We start from the raw sequence: 23,673 nt of genomic DNA on the forward strand, positions 1-23,673 counted from the left end.
TGTAGTCAATAAAAAGTTCATATATCAGAGAGATCTTAGAAAGGAAAAAAGCTTTGATTTACGTAATTATCAGTCAATGTTGTGTGTGTTCCAATTATAATATAGTTTCGCTAATATCTATGGAGGCACAATTTAAATAAAAGAAGAAGAAGAAGAAGAAGAAGAAGAAAAGAATCAGTAACTTTTATAAGTAAACCAAGAAGAATACAAAATCCATACAACAGAAAATAAAAAGAAGTCACTAGGCGATGCATAGCAACCAGCTCAAGACAAAAAACCTCAATAAAGTAACTCACACTACGTACCAACAAGCGAAAGAAGCAGCACTATGCAACCATGTGAGTCAAAGAAGGAATGGTGTCCAAAGCGAAAGAAGAAATCGTTCATATTTCTTTTTACAACTTGCTCTTAAGCCAAATTTGACCATTACGATTTTCTATTTAAGAAGACTGCTATACAAATTTGATCTAGAGAGCCTTCCCACGATAAAATGATGTTGAAGCCACACAGTTTGTCTCCTCGTGTCAGTGATTATACTAAATTTGCAAGTTGAATGCTTGACGCAGATGAGTTCATTCATGGTAGAGATGGTGTCCAAAGCTTGGGAAAATGAACCTAAAGAGAATCTGTACGGATTATTATTTTTTTCTTTCATCAAGATAACAATATATATAAAATATAAACATGCTAAAATTTCCACAATATAACCAGCCAGAGCTCTATAACTCATTTCCAAACAATAATTAAAAATCATGTGCCACCATAATATACATGAATACATTCCAAAACTCCAAATGGGTCAACATAGTGTCATGATGGGTAATTTGGTCTCTACCGATTAATTCGTTAATGGAAAATGCTTATATGACATATGACATGCACAGTTGGCACACTTAACGCCTACATAATTTTTAAAAATAACAATAATAAAAAATTGGGCAAACTGTATATTTGGTCCTCAACCTTTATAATATATATCAATTTGATCTTTAACCTTTCTAATGTGTCAATTCAGTCCCTGACGTTTTGATATTGTGTCAAAATAGTTACTGCCGTTAAGTGATGGATGAAAAATGCTGACGTGGCTAATAACCAAAATAAAGTATAATTTTTTTGTGCCAAATAGACTATCACATGTACTGCCATATTAGCTTAAATTAAAAAAAAAAAAATGTAGATCAAGCAAAATCCCTAAATCTCAAACAAACAAATATCTTTGATTTGGCCTCACTAAAACTTGATGAAAAATTCAAAGAACATTAATAGAAAAACAAAATCTAACACAAAAATTCCGACATGAGCATAAATGCGTAATAACAATCATCCATAAACGTTTTTAAATCAAATGGGTAATTGTTAAAAAATTCCAATCTTTCCATTAGAGTTTCCGAGCAAAAAAGAGGAAGAAGAAGAAGAAGAAGAAGTAATACCCAAATCAATGGAGACAAAGATGAAGAACAACATTGGAGTTTTTTTTTTCTTCACAAAAAAAGGGGTTTCTTTTCCAGCATTTTCGTTGGAACCAAACACATGCAGTAGAATCGGTACTTACAAAACTTGAAAAGGTAGATATGAAAGGTGGAAACGCAGGGGTGACAGAGGTAGAGAGAATATTCACTAAGAAAGTAGAAATGGAAGACCGTCAAATAGCCTAAGCCTCTAGTTCAGTCCTCACTATGACAAACCCAACAAGTAGTCTCACCTCTATGTACTCAAGCCACAACTTTACAACAAAACCCAACAGAGAAATTGGGCTATTCAACTCACAACCATAAACAAAATGACTTCATTGCACACCTCTTATATTAGGTAGTCCCCACCAAATGATGGACGATAAATTTTGGGATAGTGGTTGTGGCTTTTAGGATGCCATTGCAAAACTAGGGTGACAAAGAGAAAATTAGAGTAATTCCTAGGTTGTTGTTTGATAGATTGTCATATATCTTTATTTTTGTTTGAAGTACTTATGCTAATGGCAACGGTAGATTGAGAGGTTCCATTCTTTGGCAAGGTGGGGAGATGGGGGTTGATTAAGGATGGGAACAGAGAGAGATTTTTTTTTTTTTTTAATTTTTTTTATTAGTTTAATCTATAATGATGTGGGGATCTAAGTGTCAATTTAATGACGTGGTTTTTTAAAGGTTCTGCTGATGTAGTAGTCCATGTAGCAGTTATGTGGCAAAAAAATTATGTTTTAATTTAATTGTTAGCCATATCAGCATTTTTCATCCATCACTTAACGACAATGAACATTTTGACCCAATATCAAAAAGTCAGAGACCAAATTGACACATGTGAAAGGTGAAAGACCAAATTGAAATATGACGTAAACATTAGGGACCAAATATTTAATTTACCCTAAAAAATTATTTATCATTTAAGAAATTTCATGTCATCATTAAGCAAAAAATCCAAAGCAGAAAAAATAATTTTTTGAACGGATGATTTTAAAAAAATCCCCAATTTTTCTTGGGAGCCAAACACGGAAACCCAAAAACACAAAAATCTAACTCAATCCAAAAAATTCACAATAACCAAATTTTGCTTCAAGAAAATGAACTTGGCGTTTGCGTACTAACTCGAACTAATCTTCTCCTCCTTAACCAACTGCAATATTAACACAATACAACACACACAAATTTGTCTCAAAATTTGATGAAACTTGGATTCAGGAAAATAATTACACAATACTATACAACAAAGCCTCTTGTAAGAAGTGTGAGAAGATGGTCTTCTAGAAGCATAAGGCTTGATGGCTTTATGCTCCTTGGCTTTCTTGGATTCAACCCAAGCAGGTACACAACGTGGCCCAATCAAACTTAGAGTTTTTGAGGCATTGGATTCAACCCTAGCAAATAGCAACCACCTCCACCATTCTCTCTCAAGAAGTTTCTCAAGAGGAAAACGATTAATTCCAGTAATGCCTTTGTTGACATTGATTTTGTTATTATGAGTTTTTTGGGTTGATTTTGGTTTCTCTGGGTGTTGTGTTTGGCTGTCAAGAAAGAGTAAGAACAAACTGGGACTCATCCTTTTTTTTTTTTTTTTAGGTCTGATGTGGATTTTTTTTTAATTTTTTATTTAATGCTAAAATTGCATTTTTAAATGATAATTTTTTTTTTTTTAATTTTAGTAGGCACGTAGGTGTTGAGTGTGCCAACTATGCATGGCGTCTGTTACATAAGCATTTACCGTTAATAAGTTAACAGTAAGAACCAAATTGACTGCTATTAAAATGTAAAAACTAAATTGAACTTGATTTCAAAATGTAGAGACGAAAATGGTGTTTTCGCCTATAGTATAATCTTTCCTCATTTATCTGCCCATAAAAATTAAGCTAATAACAAATATGACAATAAATGTATTACCTAATTAACATATAACCATTATTTGTTAGTGCAACATTTATAAATATATTAATATATGACAATAAATGTATTACCAAATTAACCTAATATAATTAATTAATACATTGAAATAAATTTAAATATTTAATATTGATGAGGTAGAATGTTAAATGACAAGAATACCCTGTTCTTCTAAACAAATGCACCTTTTTTTTTGGATGAACAAGTTTTTAAAATTGCTCATAAAGCTAAGGAAGTATAACTTAAGCAACAGAGGTTATATCCCTTGGTCTCTAATGGAGAACTGGAAATGGTGAGGATGTAAGCATTTGGGACGATAAATGGTTACCCATCCCTTTATCTTACAAAATATTGTTTCAATGTATTTCATTGCAAAAGGAGAGTTGGGTTAGTTCTCTAATTAAGCTACTCTCAAAGCAATGGAAAGAAAATTTAATAGATTACGTTTTCCTTTCTTTTGAAGCCAATAAGGCAATTAAGTCCATTTCTTTTTTAGTGTGAAAAGCCCACATGATATGCAATGTTAGGTGGCGATTTGAACAGAGAATATATTGGTCAATTTGCGTACCTCTCCTGCTAAAGGACTCGAATTCTCAAAGGCCTATAGGGGACCTTCCAATACACCGAATGATTCGAAAATTATGGTCCGGGATCTGGGCTTTTGATGTACAACTAGAGATGAAAAAAATAATAATAATAATAATAAAAATAAAAATAAAAATTTCTGGTGGGCTTATCAAGGAATCCTCTCTACTCGCACAAAACTATTTGACAGTAAAATTATTTTATTTCAAGCAGTGTCCATTCTTTGCAACGAAGATGCTGAAAGAATCATACATGTTATATGGGAGGCAAAGTTTAGAACGTAAGTCAACTACTATTGGGCTATGAGGAGACTTGTTTTTTGTGTTTGATTCTACTTTGTAACCAACCGAACTTGGAAGCATTATGGTTTTAAATGGGATTTTTGTGAGGATTAGTCCATAGAGTGAAGGCTCGAATGGATAAGCTTTACTTCAGAGTTCAGAATTAGATTATGATGATTGTAAGCCGCATTTTTATTATTTCATCTAACATGGTGAAAATAGCTGAAACTTCGTGGATGTAGTAGTCCTAGTAGTAGTGAACCACATAAATATTGTCATGTGATTGTTCTTTGAGTGTTCATTTTTTATTTTTGCTTCTCACATGATTTAGAATTACAAAGGCTTAAACCCTATCCAATTACTTTTTGTCACTTGTGCAATAAAGCTTTAACTCGGTTCTCATCATCGGAAGTAAATCAATTCTTCTCCATCCTATGGAAACTACCGGGTCACCGGGTGCAATGAGGTAAGAATAGGACAAAAGCTAAACCCAGCAGCTTAATGTTCATTTTAGTAGGCATTGATCAACAATAAATCTCCTCTCTCTGAGATAGGTTTGTTAGCAGAGGAGTGAAAAATTATGGGCTTGGTACAATGCTTCAATTATGTCTCCTTTTATCTGATTTTTTATTTTTTTATTTTTGATATAAAGTTCGCAATTTCATTAAACGTGGGTGGTACCCATAGAAATTACTTCAGATTGAATCTGCGATACAATAATAGGGGAGTGTCCTCCACCCAGACCGTACAATCTACAATATCCTTGGCATCCTTAGCCATTAAATGAGCTGCTACATTGTTTAGTAAAGCTTGCCAACCACGAAGTGAAAGCTGTTAGCCACGTTCTTGACCCCACTATGACCTGTTGAATGGAGGCTGGGGCAGGTGTCTCATGTGTCAGCCATGATAGACAATCTGCGAGTCTCCCTCAATTATGATCTGCTTAAGTCCTAACTCCCATACAAAGATGATCCTGCATTCCATTGCCTTTTCTTCAGCTTCTAAGGCGCCCAGAGGAAAGTGTAACTTCTTTGAAAGCGCTCCTATGATCTGTCCTCTGTCATTTCGAGCAACTACTCCAATTCCACAACACCTGGTCTCCTTAAAAACTGCACCATCAACATTGATCTTGTACCAGTCGGACGATGGGGGCTTCCAGGGGACCGGCGCTTGAGCAGGTTGAGGGCCAAGGAAATTTGTTGCTTGTTTATGCTCCTTGATGTACCTACGAGCATTGTTTACAATAGCAGTTGGAGATTTGGAGGTACCACCATGGGTAACATCATTTCTATTCTTCCAAATGCCCCACGCAGCTGTTGCAAGGATTTCCAGTTCAGCGTGATCGTGTTTCTCCTTCAGCAGCCAAAAAAAGTCCATGAAGTCCCTTGGTTTCCATAAAGGTCTGGGGGGTTGTACTTCTAGAATAGGCCATACCTCTCTAGCGAGGTCACAGCCCCAAAAGATGTGCTCTGGCGTTTTAGTTGAGTCTCACAGGGCACAGTTAACCTCTATCGGAACATGGTGGTCTCTGAGTCTGGTTTTTTATGGGAGGATGTTTTTGCAGGCACGCCAAATGAAGCTTCTAATTTTATTTGGATACTTCAAGCTCCAGATAGCCTTCCAAGTTGTGGTCATAGGTGAATTGTCGGAACATTGGCCATTGTCTTGGCTAGTTAGCAGTCTTTGAGCTATACGGCATGCGCTTCGCACGGAGAATTCGCCGTTTGCAGTGGTTGACCAAATCTGACGGTCTTCCGTAGGTAGGGCACTAAGTGGAATGCCGAGTATTGTTTCGGCTTCATGGGGAAGGAAAAATGCTGCGGACTAGCTCTGTTTTCCATATATGCAAATCATGGTCAATGAGACATGAGACCAGCTCACCATTAGCTAGGTGAAGTGCCCTTCTTGGACTAGTAACGCTGAATGTTGTTGGAACGAGAATCCACTTATCCTCCCAGATTTGAGTTCGCATTCCATTTCCTATGCTCCATCTAGCCCCCTCAGTAACAATGGACTTGGCTACCATGATGCTCTGCCAAGCAAAGGAAGGACGTTTGCCGAGTTGAGCATCAAGAAAAGTGGAGTTATCAAAGTATTTGGCCTTGAAGACTTGGTAGAACAGACTTGGTAGAAAAGTGGTTTTTCAAGAGCCGCCATCCTTGTTTTGCTAGATGATGGGCTAAACACGTATTGACCCCTTGTGATGGATTAATTGATTAATTAGCCAAGTTTATTAATTAATCAAATTAATATGCAAACGCGTGGTAACACAAACAAATCACCAATAAACTAAAGTATGCAGCGGAAAATAAATTGACATGGTGATTTGTTTACGAATAGGAAAAACCTACACGGCAAAAACCCCACTGGGTGATTTTAAGATCACTACTCCCGAAACTCCACTATTATCACAACAAGCGGTTACAAGTAAAGGAATCTCAAGTACCTTACTAACTTACAGTTGAACCATTACCCCAATACCCAATTGGACTTGTCCTGTAGTGACAGTTTCTTCTTTCAATGCACGGCTCCCAAGTACGTGACTAACCAATTACGCGGATCCCAGTACGCGACTTCAATCACCAATTAGAGAAGATTGTTAGCTGCAAAGTTCTTCAATTCATTCACACGATGAAAATCAAGAAGATGCTCAGTTACAAAACTCAACGGTGCAAAGACACAACAACTTCTTCACAAGGGAGATGAACTAAGGCAAGAACTTCATCTCAAGTTACAATTTGCATGAACAAGGATTTCTCAATACTTGTGCAACTTGCCACACTTTGACGGCCCTTAAAATAATCTTTTTATATGTTTAGGGTTAGGAGAAAAGAATGCCCAAAGACACATCCACAGATTAGAATCAAAACAGAACTTAGAATCTGTTTTTCTTAAATCTTGATAGCTACATGTGTTGAGGTGCTGTCGAGCCTCGGGGCTAGAACAGCTTCTTAAAGCTCGATAGATGCAGCTGTCAAGCCAGCTGTCGAGCTTTAATGAAGAGCACTTCTAAACTTGTTTCTTGGACAAACTTGCATGACTTTAACACTTGATCTTGAAACCTTGTTTCTTAAAGTATTAATCACATCCTAAATCTACCCAATTACAAGTAAAGTGCGTTTTGACAAAGGATTAGCCAATTACTTAAATAATGAACAACATATGTTCTAAACAAGTGAAACACATATGTCCTAACACTAGAAGTGCTAAATTGAAGGCTCGCAAGTCTCTAAAGCCTATTCCCCCATCAGTTTTCGATGTACAAAGTTTATCCCAAGCTACCCACAATATTTTCCTTTCCTCCTTCTTTTGGCCCCACTAAAACCAACTGATCATAGCCCCTAGGTCCTTGCATAGAGAGTCCAGGAGCTTAAAACAACTCATCATGTAGGTGGGAGTGGCTTGGGCAACTGCTTTGATGAGTTTTTCTCTCCCTACACTCGACAACAATTTTCCCTTCCATCCAGCAATCCTCTTCCCAACCTGGTCTTTGATTATGTCTTTTCTTGTTCTTGCAGATTAATGAGGGAAGGCCCAAGTATTGTTCATGCTGTTTAATGATTTGGGCACTAAAGAGGTTCTTGATGGATTCTTAAGTCTCCAGGCTGGTGTTTTTGCTGAAGAACAAGGAGGTTTTTTCTCTATTCATTTGCTAGCACGAGGATGTTTCATAGTTTTATAATACCTCCCAAACCCAGTTGCATTCGCTCATGGTGGCCTTACAGAAGACGAGGTTGTCGTCAACGAAGAGCAAGTAGGAGATTGATGGTGCTTTCTTACAAACAGCCACGCCTTTAATATTGCCCTATAGTTGGTCCTTCTTTAACATTGTCGAAAGTGCCTCAGCGTATATGAGGAAGAGGTCGGGTGATATGGGATCACCTTAATGAATTCCTCTTAATGGTCAGATCAATCCTTTTGGTTCTCTATTTATGAGGATAGAGTATGTGGTAGTTGTGATGCACATCACTATAAGAGAGATCCATCGTTCTTGAAAACCTAGCTTGTGCATGATCATTTCTAGGCATGGCCGCTCCACTCGATCAAATGCTTTGCTCATATAAGTTTGATGGTCATGAGACCTTCTTTGCCTTTTCTCCATTGGTTGATGCAGTGCATTGTCTCGAATACCATGAGCACATTATCTGTCGTCAACCTGTCAGGGAGGAAAGCACTTTGGGAGGCACTGATAACTTTAGGCAGCACCCTTTTAAGTTGGTTAGCCAAATACATTGCTAAGGCTGATGGGACGATAATCCGTAATTTTTTGGGGGTTATTTTTCTTTGGGATGAGGCATATATGGGTGGCATTTATATCAGTAGGCATAATCCCAGATTTTAAGATATTGAGGACACATTCAGTAGTCTTTTGTCCGAAAATATTCCAAAACTTTGGGTAAAGGATAGGGGCATACCATCAGGGCCTGGAGACTTCATTGGGTGCATCTGTTGTATGGCATACCAAACCTCATCAGGTTGAAATTACTTGGTTAGGATTGCATTCATTTCTGCTGTTACTTTTGGTTCGAGGGCTTACTCCACTGCATCAAACTGTGTGGATAGATCAGAAGTAAAGATGGATGTATAGTAATCTAAGGTGTTCCTGTTAATATCTTCGGCATTGTCCTTACATACCCCATGGTCATCCACAAGTCCCTGAACGGTATTCTTCATGTGACGCTGGCTTGCCATGGAGTGGAAGAACTTCGTATTTCTGTCACCCTGTTGCATTCATAAGGAGCGTGACCTTTGCCACCACATATCGTTCTCTTTTGTCCAGGAGGCTATTTATCTCCTTGCGGAGGAGATGGATGTCCTCTGCATGCTCATGAAGTGTATCCAGGGATTCCAAGTGTTAACACTTGTCTTGCTTTTCTTTCAACTGCTTGTTGATGTGCCCAAAAACATTCTTGTTCCACCACTGAAGTTGTTGTTGGTAGCTTTTAATTCGTTCTTGAATCATTGGGACCTCAATGGAGCTATTTGGCATGGACCATGCAAGCTCTATGATTTCCTTACACTTTGCATCACGAACCCACATTGTTTCGAAACGGAAATAGGGCTTCTCTCTTTTGTTTCTAGCAGTGGGATTTGAATGTAGGACTAGGGAGCAATGATCAGAGGCGGCCGTGGACCGGTGCTGCACCCTTGCTCTTGGGAATAAGCCTTTCCATTCAGGGTTCGCCACCATCCTGTCTAGCAGAACCAAAGTTCTCTAGTCACCAAACCTTTCATTGCACCAAGTGAAGCTCAGGCCACTAAACCCAAGGTCATGAAGGGCGCATGCATCGAGAGCGTTGCGAAAAGCTTGCATCTAGTCAGCATTTCTCTCTACCCCACCACATTTTTCCTCCAAATGTGTAATCTCGTTAAAGTCTTCGAAAACTATCCATGGTAAGTTAAGCTACTCATTCAGACGTTCTAGAAGCTTCCACGATATATGTCTTTTCTGAGTATCTTGGTGTCCGTATAAACCCGTTGCTCTCTATTTCAAGTTTTTGGTTGAGTCTGAGATGATCACATCAATGTTGGAGTGTGAGTACTTATGAACAACTACATTGCTTCCTTCCTTCCACAGTAGTGCAAGACCACCACTTTTGCCATTGCTTGGAACAATAATCCCCTGCGTATATTCTAGCCTTGCCTGAACTCTTGCCATGAAAGAAGTCCCAGCTTTCGTCTCCACAAGGAAGACCAGTAGGGGAGCTTCATCTCTCACCATTTTGGTGAGTGTACGAACTACGCAAGAGTCCTCGAGCCTTCGGCAATTCCAAGATATGATATTCATTGAGCTGGGCAGGGCTGCTCCATAGCCTCTGCCATACCGCCATCCATGTTGTGTTCTTTGCCTAGGTGTTGCCCTATTATCTTCTTGCCTTTGCTTCATTTGAGTGGGGTACAGTTTTGATCAAGCTCTTGCAAAGGGGTCAACCAAGCTCTTTTTCTTTTTGCAATGGTAGTGGCTTGGATTGGGCTATCATTCTCCTTCTCATTTTTCCTTTCAATACGCTTCCAATATCTAGGCGTTGGGCCATTTGGTTCATCAATCCATCCCAAGACATTATCATATATCATAGCTATTGGCCCATTAGTGTGGCCCAAATTGCCAGCAAGGCTTTATCTACTCATTAAAGTCTTTAAAGGTAGGTCAACATCAATATCATCCATCACCATCAGCTCCTCTATTGTAGCTGGCATCCGATGCTCTTCACATACCCCCTAGGCATTTAACTTTCTTTGGTCCGAGGAATAACCACCTTTAGGTTGCAGACAATCTTGCTTTTGCTCGGTAGCGGTGACGGGTCCTTCTGCAGGTGCTGATGCGAGCTTTGCTGCAGGTTTTGTGGCATTTGGCGCATGTGACCCCTCTGAGTGGGTTAGCGTGGTGTGAGAAGGCCTAGTGGGGTCCCTAGGCATGTGGGGCTCACCAACTACCCTTGTCTCGTGGGAGGGTTGCACTCTTTCCGTCATTCTATGGTGTTTTCCGTATTCCAGTGATCAATAGGAGGAGTTCAGGATATCCTTGTTGGGGGTGTGCTTGAATGGCTTGCCTCTAAGCCAAGCACCATACGGGGCGCTGGCTTCTCTTTTCTAATGGTGGGTAAGTCACCATCTTTGCATCCTTTCTCCCCATGATCGAGTTTTCCGCAAGCGTAGCAAAAATTTGGGAGTCGTTCATATCTGAAATAGACCCAGCGTTGTTCATCATCTTCGAGTGTTGTTCATCATCTTCGACGGTTATTTTCTTTCCCCTTATGAGCTTCTTAGTAATATTGATGTTCACTCTAACCAGTAAGCATCTTCCCTACTAAACGCTATTGTCTGGGACATTGACATCCATGACCTCCCCTATTTTGCTGTCAATCTTCCCCCCAGTCTCTTTTGTCTTACTTTTGAGAGGGAGGTTGTAAATCTAGATCCAAAAGCGACACTAACGAAGTTTGAGTTCTTTTGGTGCAACATCGCCGTCAAAGTCCTGAAGTAGGACCAAGTTCTTTTCGTAGCTCTATGGACACATGTCCATTACTTTCTATTTATCTTTCATGTTTCCAAATTCCACGAGGAAAAGGTCCTCCTCAATATCTAAGATGTGGACACTTTTGTTTGGTTTCTAGGCCATCCTCATTGTTTTCCGTAGAGCTTCAATGTTAATGCTTCTTTGTGTAAGGATTTGCATGACAAGGCAGTTTTTGCCTAGCTCTTTTGTTGCCTTCGTGCTGTCACCACCCAACACTATGTCATCGTCTTCTTCCTCAGTAAGGGTTAGTTTCTTCCAGAGGTCATCAAGTTCTTCTGCCATCTCAAGTTGCTTTAGGCTTCTTGGGGAATATAGGAGTTATGGTGGGGCGGGTAAGGAGAGAGGGAGAGAGGACTAAAGAGTTCCACAAGGAAACTACAAAACTACTTGCAAGAAGCAAGACCAGACTTGTCTCTACGCTCCAGAGAGGAAACGAGAGACACTTTTCTTTTATCTGATTTAATAGACTATCAAATGTCGTTGCAAGGGTTATTCAAGCTGAGAGTCCTGAGTTCTGGTTTGAGAAATATCCTAATTTCCTTCAATTTGAATCACTTTATGAATAAAATCTTCTCAGGCTCCCTATTTCTAGCCTAGCATTGAATTTAAAGTCAAACTTAACACTAGATATGTTATCATATTCATATTCATTAGACAAAAGCAAGCCTCCTCTCACATGAGGATGGATATATTTATGGAAGATAAACTCCAATAATAGATTTAATGATTTTTCACTCTTATGAAGATATTTCAACTCTTACATGACAATTCAACTTTTGCATCACTTTGCTTAAAAGAAAAAAGATAAGGAATTTGCATAACTCCTAGTAAAAATATACTAAGTATTTGTCCTCACCCTTTTCAAAATGCATCAATTTTGGAATTATTATGATTTTGCCTTATTTCAAACATGGTCTTTGAATCTCTCAAAAGTATCTACTAAGACCAAACTGCAAGGGCTGAAAATATGAGTTTAAATTCTTTTAAGTACCGAGTGTAAAACTAAATTTTTACACCAACCAATAATGTGATGCCACATCAGATTCTATTAAATGAAACAATAGATACTTCAATTCAAAATAACAATAATAATAAAATAAAAAATAAAAAACTTTAGAACACATTGGTCTTATCTCAGACCACCATGTCGACCAGATCTTCCCATGAAACCAAGGAAGTCACCAAAAAAAAAAAACTCAATTCTGCTTTAAAAACTCTCCCTCTCTTTTAGCCTTTCCCAACATATAAGGAGTAAAAAAAAAAAAAGTCTGTAACTTTGATTTACTGGTTAGAGAAAATGCCGCTATATATATATATATATATATGCCCACCTGGTGTGAATCAAAGAGTTTGTTCAGATTTGGCTTTAATTTTGTTTCAAAACCATTGTTTATGGGTGGGTGGAGTGAAGGATGCGTAGTTTTATGTTGGATTTTTCAAAAGAGTGGAATGGGGAAGATAGATGCTTTTTAAATTGAACTTGTGTTGAGTTCTTCCCTTCGTTTCGTTTGACGAGCTTCTCAGCAGCATTGCCAGAAGCTGCTTGCCTCGATGAAGCTATGGTGGAGATTTGGTTTTTTTTTTTTTTCTAATTATTTTATAATAAAAATATAATATTAGAGTGTGATTCAGTGTGACAGGTCCTATTCTTTTATTTGCAATTATTTGTAGAATTATGATGTATTACACTATTATTGGAAGGTGTAAATTTGTACTTTAAACCACAAGATTTAGATTTTCTAAATTTCTTAAGGTATTCTATTAATAGACTTTCTTAAATTTTAACCATTCTTTAGTGATTTAATGGACTATTCTGCTATATCAACATTTCACTCACAATATTCTGAAAATAATAAAACAATATTGCAAACAAAACAATTAAGATTATTGTTAGTAAAATGCTGATATGACCAAATCTAGACCATTAATCATTTAAGAATAGTTAAGATTTAAGGAAATCTATTTGGTAGAGTACCTTATGAAATCTAGAGGATCTGAATCCTAAACAACATCCTTAGTAAGATATTTTGTTTTGCTTGTTAAGTTAGTTGCACAGTTCTAGCTTCTTTGTGTTGTATTGGAGATGTATACAAGCTTCTCTCTTGATAATTAATAGATTGAGAAATCAATTTACCAAATTCTTCTTTAACACAATATAATTGATTTCTACCAAATATGAACTCTAGCAAGTAATGGAAAGCAAGATTTGATTACAATCAATTAGGGTGTAAAAGGAAAGGTTGGGAGGGTGAAAAATAAAATCACTGGATCAGTTATAAGGAAAAAAAAATCATCCAAAGGGAATTTCAATGGTGATGGTCCAATCGCATTCATGAAGATTAAATGATGGAGAAGATATTTTCAATCCCGCTCAAAAGGTGTTAGCAAGGCCAGATGGTTAAGTGGTGTAACCTGTAAAAGATCTTATTACTTCCTCTAGAATGTTACACAACTGGCAAAACATGCAACATAAGGCTGTCGAAGGGTCGGTCCGGGTCGAGTTCGTGCCTAACCTGCAACCGACCCAATTAGATCGGGTGGAGAAGTTCCAAACCTGCCGCCAATTGCTAAAAGCCATCGGATGGGTAGGATCAGGCTCAAGTGGGCATCGGTCGACTTTGATTTTGACCGAAATACACAGATCAAACATTGATTTTTGATTCCTAAAGAACAGAATCAACAAATGTACAACCCAAAGAGAAGATCTACAAACCCAAAGAATAGATCCACATATCCAAAGAACAAAAACCCAAAGAACATCCATAAATCCAAAGAACAAAGACCCAGAAAACAGATCACAAATCCATAGATAAACGAACCTAAGAGATGAAACGAGCTAGGATGTTGCGAATGAAGAGCGAAGGTCGATGACGAGCAGCACTGATCGACGATGGAGAGGTAGAGGTCGACGATGGAGAGATAGAGATCAACGACGAGCCAGATCGGTGAAGGGTAGCAGAGATCGTGAGACTGAAAGGAGAGAGTGAGCGTAAGAACTTAGTCTGAGAGTGAGAACTGAGTAACAAACTTCAGAGTTCAGACCTTTAAACATTTATATGGTGGTCGGGTCTGGTGGCTCGGGTATTGGAGGAAAATACCCGCACCCGATCCGCTAGAATTAGTTTTGTAAAGTAAGGACCCGTCGTCGACTGCCGGAGTAGTTGGATTGGGCGGCGAACGGTTCGGGTCCGATCGGATTGGCTGGGTGGGTTAGTCTTGTTGGTTGTCTGGACAGCCCTAGTTGTTGTGTTTTCATGAATAATATTACATTGTTATGATCCTAGTGTCTCACATAGGGATGCCAGTCACATTCTCAGCCTTCCAAGCTATTCGAACCACTTCCTTACAGTTTGGATGGTATGCCCACTTTTCTTCAAACCTCCTTAGCACTTTTTTCTTCCTACAAGTCTAAATTGGTTTTGCAATCTGGATTTGTATCGAATTATGATCTGAGTAGGTAGCTTGTATGTAGATGACCTTTGCCTGTGGGAATACTTCTTTCCATTCTAAAATTGCATAGGCCCTATCTAAACGTTCTTGAACATAAGCATCTCTAGGACAGCCATTATTCTACGTGAATACATTTCCTTGAGAGCCCAAATCCACTAGACCACAATGGAGGAGTGCAAACCAGAATTCTAACATAGGTTGTTGCTGTTTTGGTAAGCGTCCGTGTTTTTCTGAGGAATGCAAGATCTCGTTAAAGTCCCCACAACATAGTCATGGGACAGAAAATCTTGAGTGTAGATGTTTTAGAAGTTGCCACGATTCCTTTCTTCGTTGTTCTTTCGGCCACCCATAAAAGCCTGTCAATCTCCATAGGGGGTTTGATTCGTTAAATATGAGGGCATCAATATGATTTGGTGAGTAGGTTTGTATATGTAAATCCACTTCCTCCTTCCATAGTAGTGCTAATCCGCCTTTCCTTTGTATACTTGGTACAACTAGCATGCAACGATACGATAAATCATTTTGTATTTGCCACATCTCTTCCACTGATTGTTTTGTTTCCTTCAAAAACAAAACTTTGGGAGCTTTTTCCCTCATAAGATGAGAAAGGATATCGACTGCAAATTGTTTTCCAAGCCCCTGGCAGTTCCAACTTAGTAGATTCATTGCACTCCGATGTTGAACATATGTCGACATACTTCCCATCTAGTGCTTTTCTCCGCTTCCCACTCGAATCAGTCTTCTCATTGATCTTGATCACTTCCTTTTTTGTGCTACTTGTGGATGACACATTAGAGTTGTTTGTTGAGTGAGGCTTTGTCTCTCTTTCTAATCATTTCCACGTGGTCCCCCCCCCCTCTCACATGCTAATGATTTTTTTCCCCAGTCATGTGACATCTCATGTGTCGTTTTGCTAAGCGTGGGTGTGTTGTTTGTGCTGCTAGCGTATTCCATTGGGATACTAATTAGGTCTTTAGGCAGGTTTGCGACCGTTTCTCCCTCCACACCATTCACTCATTGTTTAATGGCTTTATCAATTTGGCACGTTATCGGATTTGATATTATTGCCCCACATAAATCACTCCTTAATGATTCAGTAATCATTGCTTGAGGATCTGTTTGCCAGCTATTCTCTCCGTGACAGGTAATAGTATTGAATGCGCCATTATGCATCGGTTTATTGTTTTGTGTGGTTTGTAACGAGTCCTCCTCCCCGTTGGCTTTCTCTGGTGTAGCATCAACTCATGGTGGTCGCCTTGGGTCAGCTCCATTCCTCATGTTACTCTCATCCCGCCTTCAACCATTCCCCGTATGGTAATTCAGCCTGGCTCAGATCACGTGGTTTTAGGTAGTCCTTTGCTTCATGTCCAAAGAGTCCACAATGATAGCAAAAACCAACCAATCTTCGTATTTGAACCCAATACGTATCTTGTCTCCCTTCGGGCTTGAAACAACCCCCCCTCTAGGGATTGGTTTGTCTAATGGAACCTCTATCCTAATTCTGATAAAGCGAGCTTGTTGCGACGTAAATGTTGTGGTATCAATCTCCACCACCGTTCCTATGCCCTTTCTAATTTCTCTTCCAGTCTCCTCCGTTAGCAAGTCAAAAGGTAGACCCCAAATCTGGATCCAAATAGGTAGCGTTTGGAACTTCACTGAGGCAGGTGTCACACCTCTCTCCCACCTTCTAAGTACCAATGGTTAATTGTCGAAATTCCATGGACCATTATTCATGAGCCATTTCAACTAGCTCTCCATTGTAAATTTGAATTGAATCAGTCCCTCCCCTAAGTAATTGATCCTCAAGTCCGATCTAATTTTGCAGACTGACTTCAGCATTGATTTGGTAGCCTTTTGGTTGTAAGGCTGAGTTGTGAGAAAACGCCCTAGGAGCAAAGAAGTCAATACCGTACCCTACCGGCCGGTACAGCCGGTATTTTTCTTACCGGTTGCTGAACCAGTATAGAAACACTTACATTTCGTTCCGCTTCAAATTTCAACCGATATCAGACTGTATTGGCCTTACCGGAGAAAATAGGGTGTTCCAATCGGTAAATCTGATTCAGGTCGGTAAAGAAAAAACTAGAAAAAAATACCACTAAAAAAGAAAAAAGCCAAGAAAATGTTATAGCCACCGCTTTCAGCCTTATAACCTTCTCTATTTCTTCTTCTTGCAAGTTTTATAGATTTCTTCTTACCCCTACTTATTTTACTTCTACTCTATTTTACAAGTTTTATAGCCTTACATCCTTCTTCTTTTGTATGCTGACCAATGCTCTTCTCAATGCAAAATGTTAGGACATATGTAAATGATGTTCAGAACATATGTCATTTAGAATTGGTTAATCCTTTGACAAAACGCATTTTACTTGTAATTGGATAAATCTAGGATGTGTTTATTATTTCAAGGAACAAAAGTTCAAGTCCAAGTATTGAAATCATGCAAATCTGTCCAAGAAACAAGTAAAGAAGTGTTGGATTTCAAAGCTCAACAACTAGCTCGACAAATAGCATCCATCGAGATTTAAAAGGCTGTTTTAGCCCGATGCTTAACAGTTGTTCGATAGATACCCTATCTATCGAGATTTATGAAAATCAGTTTTTCAGATCCGATTTCACTTCAATCCATGTGTACATGTTTAGGCTTTCTTTTCTCACAACTCTAAACATATATAAAGACTATTTTAAGGGTCATCATAGGTTGTGCGAGTGTAGAGCAAAATTTTGTTCATGCAAATTGTGACCAAAGACAAAATTTGCCCTAGTTCATCTTTCTCTTGAAGAAGCTACTACGTTTGTACGTAGTTGGGTTTTGTGACCTAGGAGTTTCATGATCTTCGTTGTATTGATGAACTGAAGAACTTTGCAGCCAACATTTTTCTTAAATTGGTGAGTAAGCCACGTACTGGGATCCGCGCATCTATGGTTAGTCACGTACTGAGAGCCGTGCATTGAAAAGAAGAGATTGTCACTATAGAACAAGTCCAATTATGTATTGGGGTAAGGGTTCAACTGTAAGTTGGTATAATGTAGTGGATTCTCGAGAGTGGTGACCTTAAATTCACCCGGTGGGGTTTTGCCTTGGTGGTTTTCCCCATTCATAAACAAATCATCGTGTCAACTTTATTTTTCATTGCATATTAACTTAGTTGGTGATTTGTTTGTGCTACCACGCGTTTTGCATGTTAATTAGATTAATTAATTAACTTGGCTAATTAATCAATTAATTTATCATAAGAAGTCAATACATTCTTGACCTATTACAAAAGTTAAAAAATATATATTAAAAGTGAGTTTCTACGACATGTGGTTGATGGGAGGGTGTTAAGAGTTTGAAAAAAGCTTTGGGTTTTACCTTTTTCAATGTGAATGACAGCCATAGTCTTTTTTAAATTTAAAATTTAAGCTTTTTTCTTTAGTTTTTTAGTTGACTGAATTGTACTCATATGATATGATATTTCCGCTTGTTGTTCAAGAATTAAGCCTTCATTTTATTTTTTATTTTTTTTACTTTTTATATATTTTTCACTATAAAACTACATATCTTTTTAGGAATTAATCCAAGGAAAAAATAAATAAATAAATAAAGATCTATATAATTACCTGAATATCTATATTATTATTATTATTTTACAATTACAATGCTGGGTTGGGTTAGAATGTAATATTATATATATATATATGTGTGTGTGTGTGTAAAATTAGCAATAATCCTAAAACGGTACACTAGTATCAACCAATACCGAAATATTTCGTACCTATGATCAAATTGAAACAGCTTCCAGTACGGTATTGACTCCCTTGCCTAGGAGAGTTAGAGAGCATTCTTCTAGGATTTCCTTCCTCCGACTAACCTTGACTTGGCACACTACTCCCTTCTCCTCTGTCAAGTTAATCCTTTGTAGTCGCTCAATGAAGTAACCATCCATGATGGGAACTAGTGATCTTGTTGTAAGTAGAAAGTATCTCCCAATAGAGAGATGAAGAAAGACTCACCTTGAGTGAGAAGGAAAGCTCACCCTAAGTGAGAAGAAAAACTTTACCTATTTTACCTTTGAATCGCCATTTAAGTTGGATCAATACAACAGGTTGGTGATAATTATTGATTGCTCCATCCCTGCTTTGCCATATGTAGTGTGATTTTGACTAGATTTGGTGAGATCTCAACCAAAGATCTCAAATTCAACATGCTCACGGATGGCACCAAAGTTAAGGCGATTTCGACTAATCTGACCTCTAGACTAAATAAGCCCTATAGTTCGAGGCCCTGCATACTTGCAGCTAACTACAAGTCCCGTGATCCCAAACCTGTTGTGATTCGGTCGTTTGTCAGTTTGATCCAAGCTTGACACCAACCGACCGATGGACATCCTTCCTAGCTAAATATATTGGCAGTTGTTGATTGATATGTTCTAATATGGCCCTTATGAAGGCCGGTGAAGACCGTGGACCATTGGACTGATTGGCAAATGTGCTACAATTAATATTTGTTTAAGAAAATTCTTAACAATTAGTAGTTCTTATTATTACCTTTTGACACATGATTTGATACATGGAAATTGCCGAGTTTAACACCTTTGATAGCAATAGATATGCTTAAACAAGAAGAAAGAGAACTCTATATATATCAAATTATCAATGCAGATCATGCATTGTAGATTACTTGAGTCCATCGCAATGAGGGCAAGCTCTTACCATTGTAATCCCAGTTTTTTGACTTTCATTCATTCTTTCCTAAAGTTCCTTCCCAAATATTCCAAAGCTCCAATTTATTTGGGGTTTCTATCATTATTTTTATCTAGTCTCCTGCTAGACTCGACACGTATCTGAGTACCCAGGACCCCCAAAAAATATAGAGGTTTCATTATTGTCTTTCCCAAAATTTAAATCATAGCACGCAGGCTTTGTCACAAGTGGCTTAAATGTTGAGGCATTGGTTTCCATAAAGATTCTTTTCTCGTTAAAGTACCTAATACTCTTAATATAACAAGCTTTTCCAAGCCCTTCACTCGGAAAATGGCCACTCCCCATTTGTGTGGTTGTGTGAGTACAATTTGGTTTTGAGTTATAAATCTTTCCACCAAAATTAATGCGCGGAGCATAGTCTGCAAACTCTTTGAAGATGTCGACAGGCCAATACCCTACTGCCTCATTTTGGAATACGAGCCACCATGGTGAGTTTGGAAACTGAAATATAAATAAAATCGTGTGAACTATGTATCAATTTCATACCACAAAATTGATAGACATATCATTTCAGAAAGTATATATATTTGCATCACCTTCATAAAGGAAATGTATACATCGGACTGCTTTCCATTGTATATGGAAAGAGGAACTAGGGATTGACCAAGAACAATCTCCTTAGATACTTGTACGAACCCACAAGCAGTATTAAGGCAACTTTTGTTACCAGCATGCTTACAAATATAACCACATGAAGCACAAAAAAGTTAAAGAAGCTCATTACAGTGTGTATATATATAAAACAATGGTAGAGTGAGAGTGGTTTGATTAATGAGCCTTTCATTGTAAATTTAGGACAACATATATTTAGTGAGAAAAATATAAGATAATAACATGGAAAAGAACTTACAGTCGAATATACAAATAATCTACTTTTCGTTTCACCTGGAATAACCTGGAAGCATACAACATGAACTATATATGTGTTACAATCATTCAAAGGATTTGATATGAAAATTACATTCTATTTTATTTTCATTTCGAATTAATATATATTTGTAATTTATTCTTTGCAAGCTTAAAACGTACCTGCCATCCTGCCACCAATGTGCTAGCTTTATCAGGTGGACCTAATGATGAGATCCAAACTTGAGAAGTACTATATTCTCCACTAAATGTGACATTGGGGTTCCATAAGTTAAGAGTTGCGTCAAATCCATAGTAATGGCCATCAGACGAAGTAATTTGGGCGTACTTTTTCATATATGAAAATTAAAAAGATACATTTAAACTATAACTTAAATTTAATAAATTTGTAAATTGTGTTAAAGAATTTAGTGGAAAAAAGAAGAAAATAATTCTCAATGTTAGAAAGATACCTCCTCCTCCCCTTTGAAATTCCCTTCGTCCGGCTCTTCTTCCATAATTAGTTTGTAATGACCTTTTGTATTTCGAATTAAGGGGACTGTTCCTTTTGGACAATCTCCATTCTTACGCCATGTTTGGAAATTACCAGGTTTAAAAAATTTCGGTTTTGGTATAAATGGGGGCTGCATCTATTTAATCATAAACAAATTGCTAGGCCATTAGAACAAATATATATATATATTTTTTTTAAAGCTCATAATTTCAGGGAAATGAATTTATTTACTCAGTATGCTATCCTTTAATTTTCCTTCTTTAATTTTTTATTGAAGCCCACAAAAGAACCATTATATCATTGTACAAAATAAATTGAATCAGTAAAAAAATAAAAAAACGTAAAGAAAGAAAATAAAAACCTCTATGACATGATTCTTGAGAGCTGGATCATTCAAAGTAGGTTGTTGGTAAATATCAACACAGTCAATAATATCGCCACTTTCACTCTGCAATAATTTAGCTTAACCAATGTAAACTTTAAATATTCAAACTATAAGACCTTTTTCTTATATAAGGCCATAAGGAACCAATTATATATGTATAAAAGAGATGCAAAAATGAAAAAAATAAAAATAAAAGATCATTTTGAATAAAATCATAGCCATGGAAGGCAAGTATGCAGGACTAGTAATTACCTCAATGGTTTTGACTGTTCCTTTGCGTGGAACCAATTCTAAATTTTCCATGGAATACATATTTTCTCCATCAACAATTTTTGCCCTTAGCATACAAAGTAAAGCTATGAAGAAAAATGCGTTGCATCCTAGTTTGGTTTGAATGTCATTAGCCATTGAAAACAAATATTGTTTACGGGAAGCTAAATTGAGTGATTGTGTACGGGAGAAATTAATTCTAATAACCACATTTTTATAGATGTTTGAATATTATTAGCTTACTTTTTCTGGAAGGAAACAAAAATTATTGTGAAGTTTGAATAATAATGATTATTTTAAAAATATTTATTATACAATAAAGTTACTACAAAGAAAAAGGCTTATTACCATTTAAAAAATTTTAGATGTGATATATGACACCATTTTTTTACCTAGGTATCAATAGACACATCTAATAACTTACCAATTATCTAAGTTTTTGAAAGAATTGATAATTTAATATGGCATCAAATCAAAAAATCCCGAGTTTAATCCATATTATCCGCTCTATCTCCTATTTAAAATATTAAAAATCTAATGTATTGGGCCACACTTCTTAAAGGAAACTCATTATTCTAGAACAAGTTAAGCTTTTTGAACAATTGATAAAAATATCATGGTAAAGACTGTGGACTTTCATACACTAGTGATAGTATGTAAGTGATGAACTTGTATGATTCACTCTTAAGATAACGATTTATTCATGTGATTAGAAAGTTTCCAGATTCAACTTCAAATAATTAAAATATTAAGTGGTTCACAGTCTGTCACGGTATCCTTGTTAAAGAAAAAAAAAGATGACTAAAGAAAAATAAATAGGGTAAAACTCATTATTTATGTTAATAATAAAATTAATCTTTCACTGGCTACAACAATTGCTTTAATGAAATTGGTCATTAACTTCTTCTTTTTTATAATTCAATTACTACAAAAAAAGTAATTAATGGCATTTAAATTATGGTTCTCCTTATATATATAAAAGAAAAAAAAAACCAAATATATACCATTAAATTACAAAACTGGTCATTGATAACAAGATATAATAGGTATTGGTCAATATGTTAAGCTGTTAAATACACTTACAGGCAACTACTAATTTGTACTATTACAACATTCAGAAAATAATATTGGTAACCAAGTTAGTTTGGCATTAGTAGATAATGTTTGAGAGATATGCAAAGGCCATGTTTGAAATAAGGAAAAATGTTGATTTTGTAATTCCAAAATTGGTGCATTTTGAAAGGGATAAAAATAAATACTTAAGACACATTTGATAAACTGTATCAGGATTTTGGTAGTAATTGTAAATTTAATTACTATAAATAACATGCTATAATGGAATAATTAAACCTATTAATAAAGAGAATACTTTCAGTCCAGAGCTGGCGTAAACCGGCTCTATTACGCCACCAATAATAAAGCGCCGCATCAGCCTTTTAATGAAAAGCCAATACATTCTAATACACACAATCACAGCTCACATAAACCTTCAATCCTCAGTCAAACTACACGATAGTCTCAAACAAACCCTAAATCAAATGGATGCGGTTAGTCTGGATCCTTAGAATGTATTGGCTGTGTTACTTAGTGTTTTAGCAGTTAGCACCGGAGCTCCAGCCTACCGCAACACACGTCGTCTCTAGAGCTAGCACCGCCGCACCGAACTCAAGGTTTGATCTTTTATGATTTTCTATTTCTCCAATTTTTGGATTTCGTGATTTTGATGGGTTTGGGATAATTTTTTTGGATATCAATCTGTTCATGTTAGTATAGGTTTGGTTGATTTGGCATGGATTTTGCTGTTTTTGGTATTTTCATGAGTTTTGATTGGATTCTTAAGTGGTAGATTCAAATCCTAAAAAAATCTAATTGTGATTTTTTTTTTTTTTCTAGCTAGTCTGGATCCTTTATGTTATTACTTACATATCATTCATGTTGGGTTGGCTGTGTTTGGTTTCTAAAACACTGGAGTAATGTAGTGTAAAGGGAACAAGTTAGTTAGTTAGTTACTAGTGGTAGATTCATTTACTCAGAAACTTCCTTTTCTTTAATTTAATATTACTGCATTTTCTCTTAATTTTAACGGACCACGGTTGCTGTAGCAGATATTGGATCCAAATTTCATTTCTATTCCTTTGTTTTGTTAATTATTAATTAATTAATTATGTTAAAAATAACAGATGTTTTAATAATCAGCTATATGGACTCAT

The 23,673-nt window shown here is 36.9% G+C and overlaps 3 protein-coding genes across 3 annotated transcripts; all 3 read right to left on the minus strand.

The window, feature by feature from the left end:
* Positions 1–5,131: 5,131 nt before the first annotated feature.
* Positions 5,132–5,611, minus strand: LOC142634774 (uncharacterized). Its single transcript, XM_075809038.1, has one exon. The coding sequence runs from the start codon at positions 5,609–5,611 to the stop codon at positions 5,132–5,134; it is 480 nt and encodes a 159-aa protein (XP_075665153.1).
* A 3,156-nt stretch (positions 5,612–8,767) lies between these two features.
* On the minus strand, positions 8,768–9,425 carry LOC142634775 (uncharacterized). The gene is made up of 2 exons (XM_075809039.1): positions 9,141–9,425; positions 8,768–8,956 (listed from the first exon to the last, which is right to left on the minus strand). Exons 1-2 carry the CDS (start codon positions 9,423–9,425, stop codon positions 8,768–8,770), a joined length of 474 nt encoding a protein of 157 aa, XP_075665154.1.
* Positions 9,426–19,511: 10,086 nt separating this feature from the next.
* Positions 19,512–21,601, minus strand: LOC142634776 (protein neprosin-like). Its single transcript, XM_075809041.1, has 7 exons — positions 21,446–21,601; positions 21,170–21,256; positions 20,768–20,944; positions 20,478–20,642; positions 20,299–20,343; positions 19,985–20,122; positions 19,512–19,889 (listed from the first exon to the last, which is right to left on the minus strand). The coding sequence occupies exons 1-7, from the start codon at positions 21,599–21,601 to the stop codon at positions 19,512–19,514; spliced, it is 1,146 nt and encodes a 381-aa protein (XP_075665156.1).
* Positions 21,602–23,673: the final 2,072 nt, after the last annotated feature.

This window comes from Castanea sativa, chromosome 5, assembly GCF_040712315.1.
Source record: "Castanea sativa cultivar Marrone di Chiusa Pesio chromosome 5, ASM4071231v1".
NCBI classification, from domain to species: Eukaryota; Viridiplantae; Streptophyta; class Magnoliopsida; order Fagales; family Fagaceae; genus Castanea; species Castanea sativa.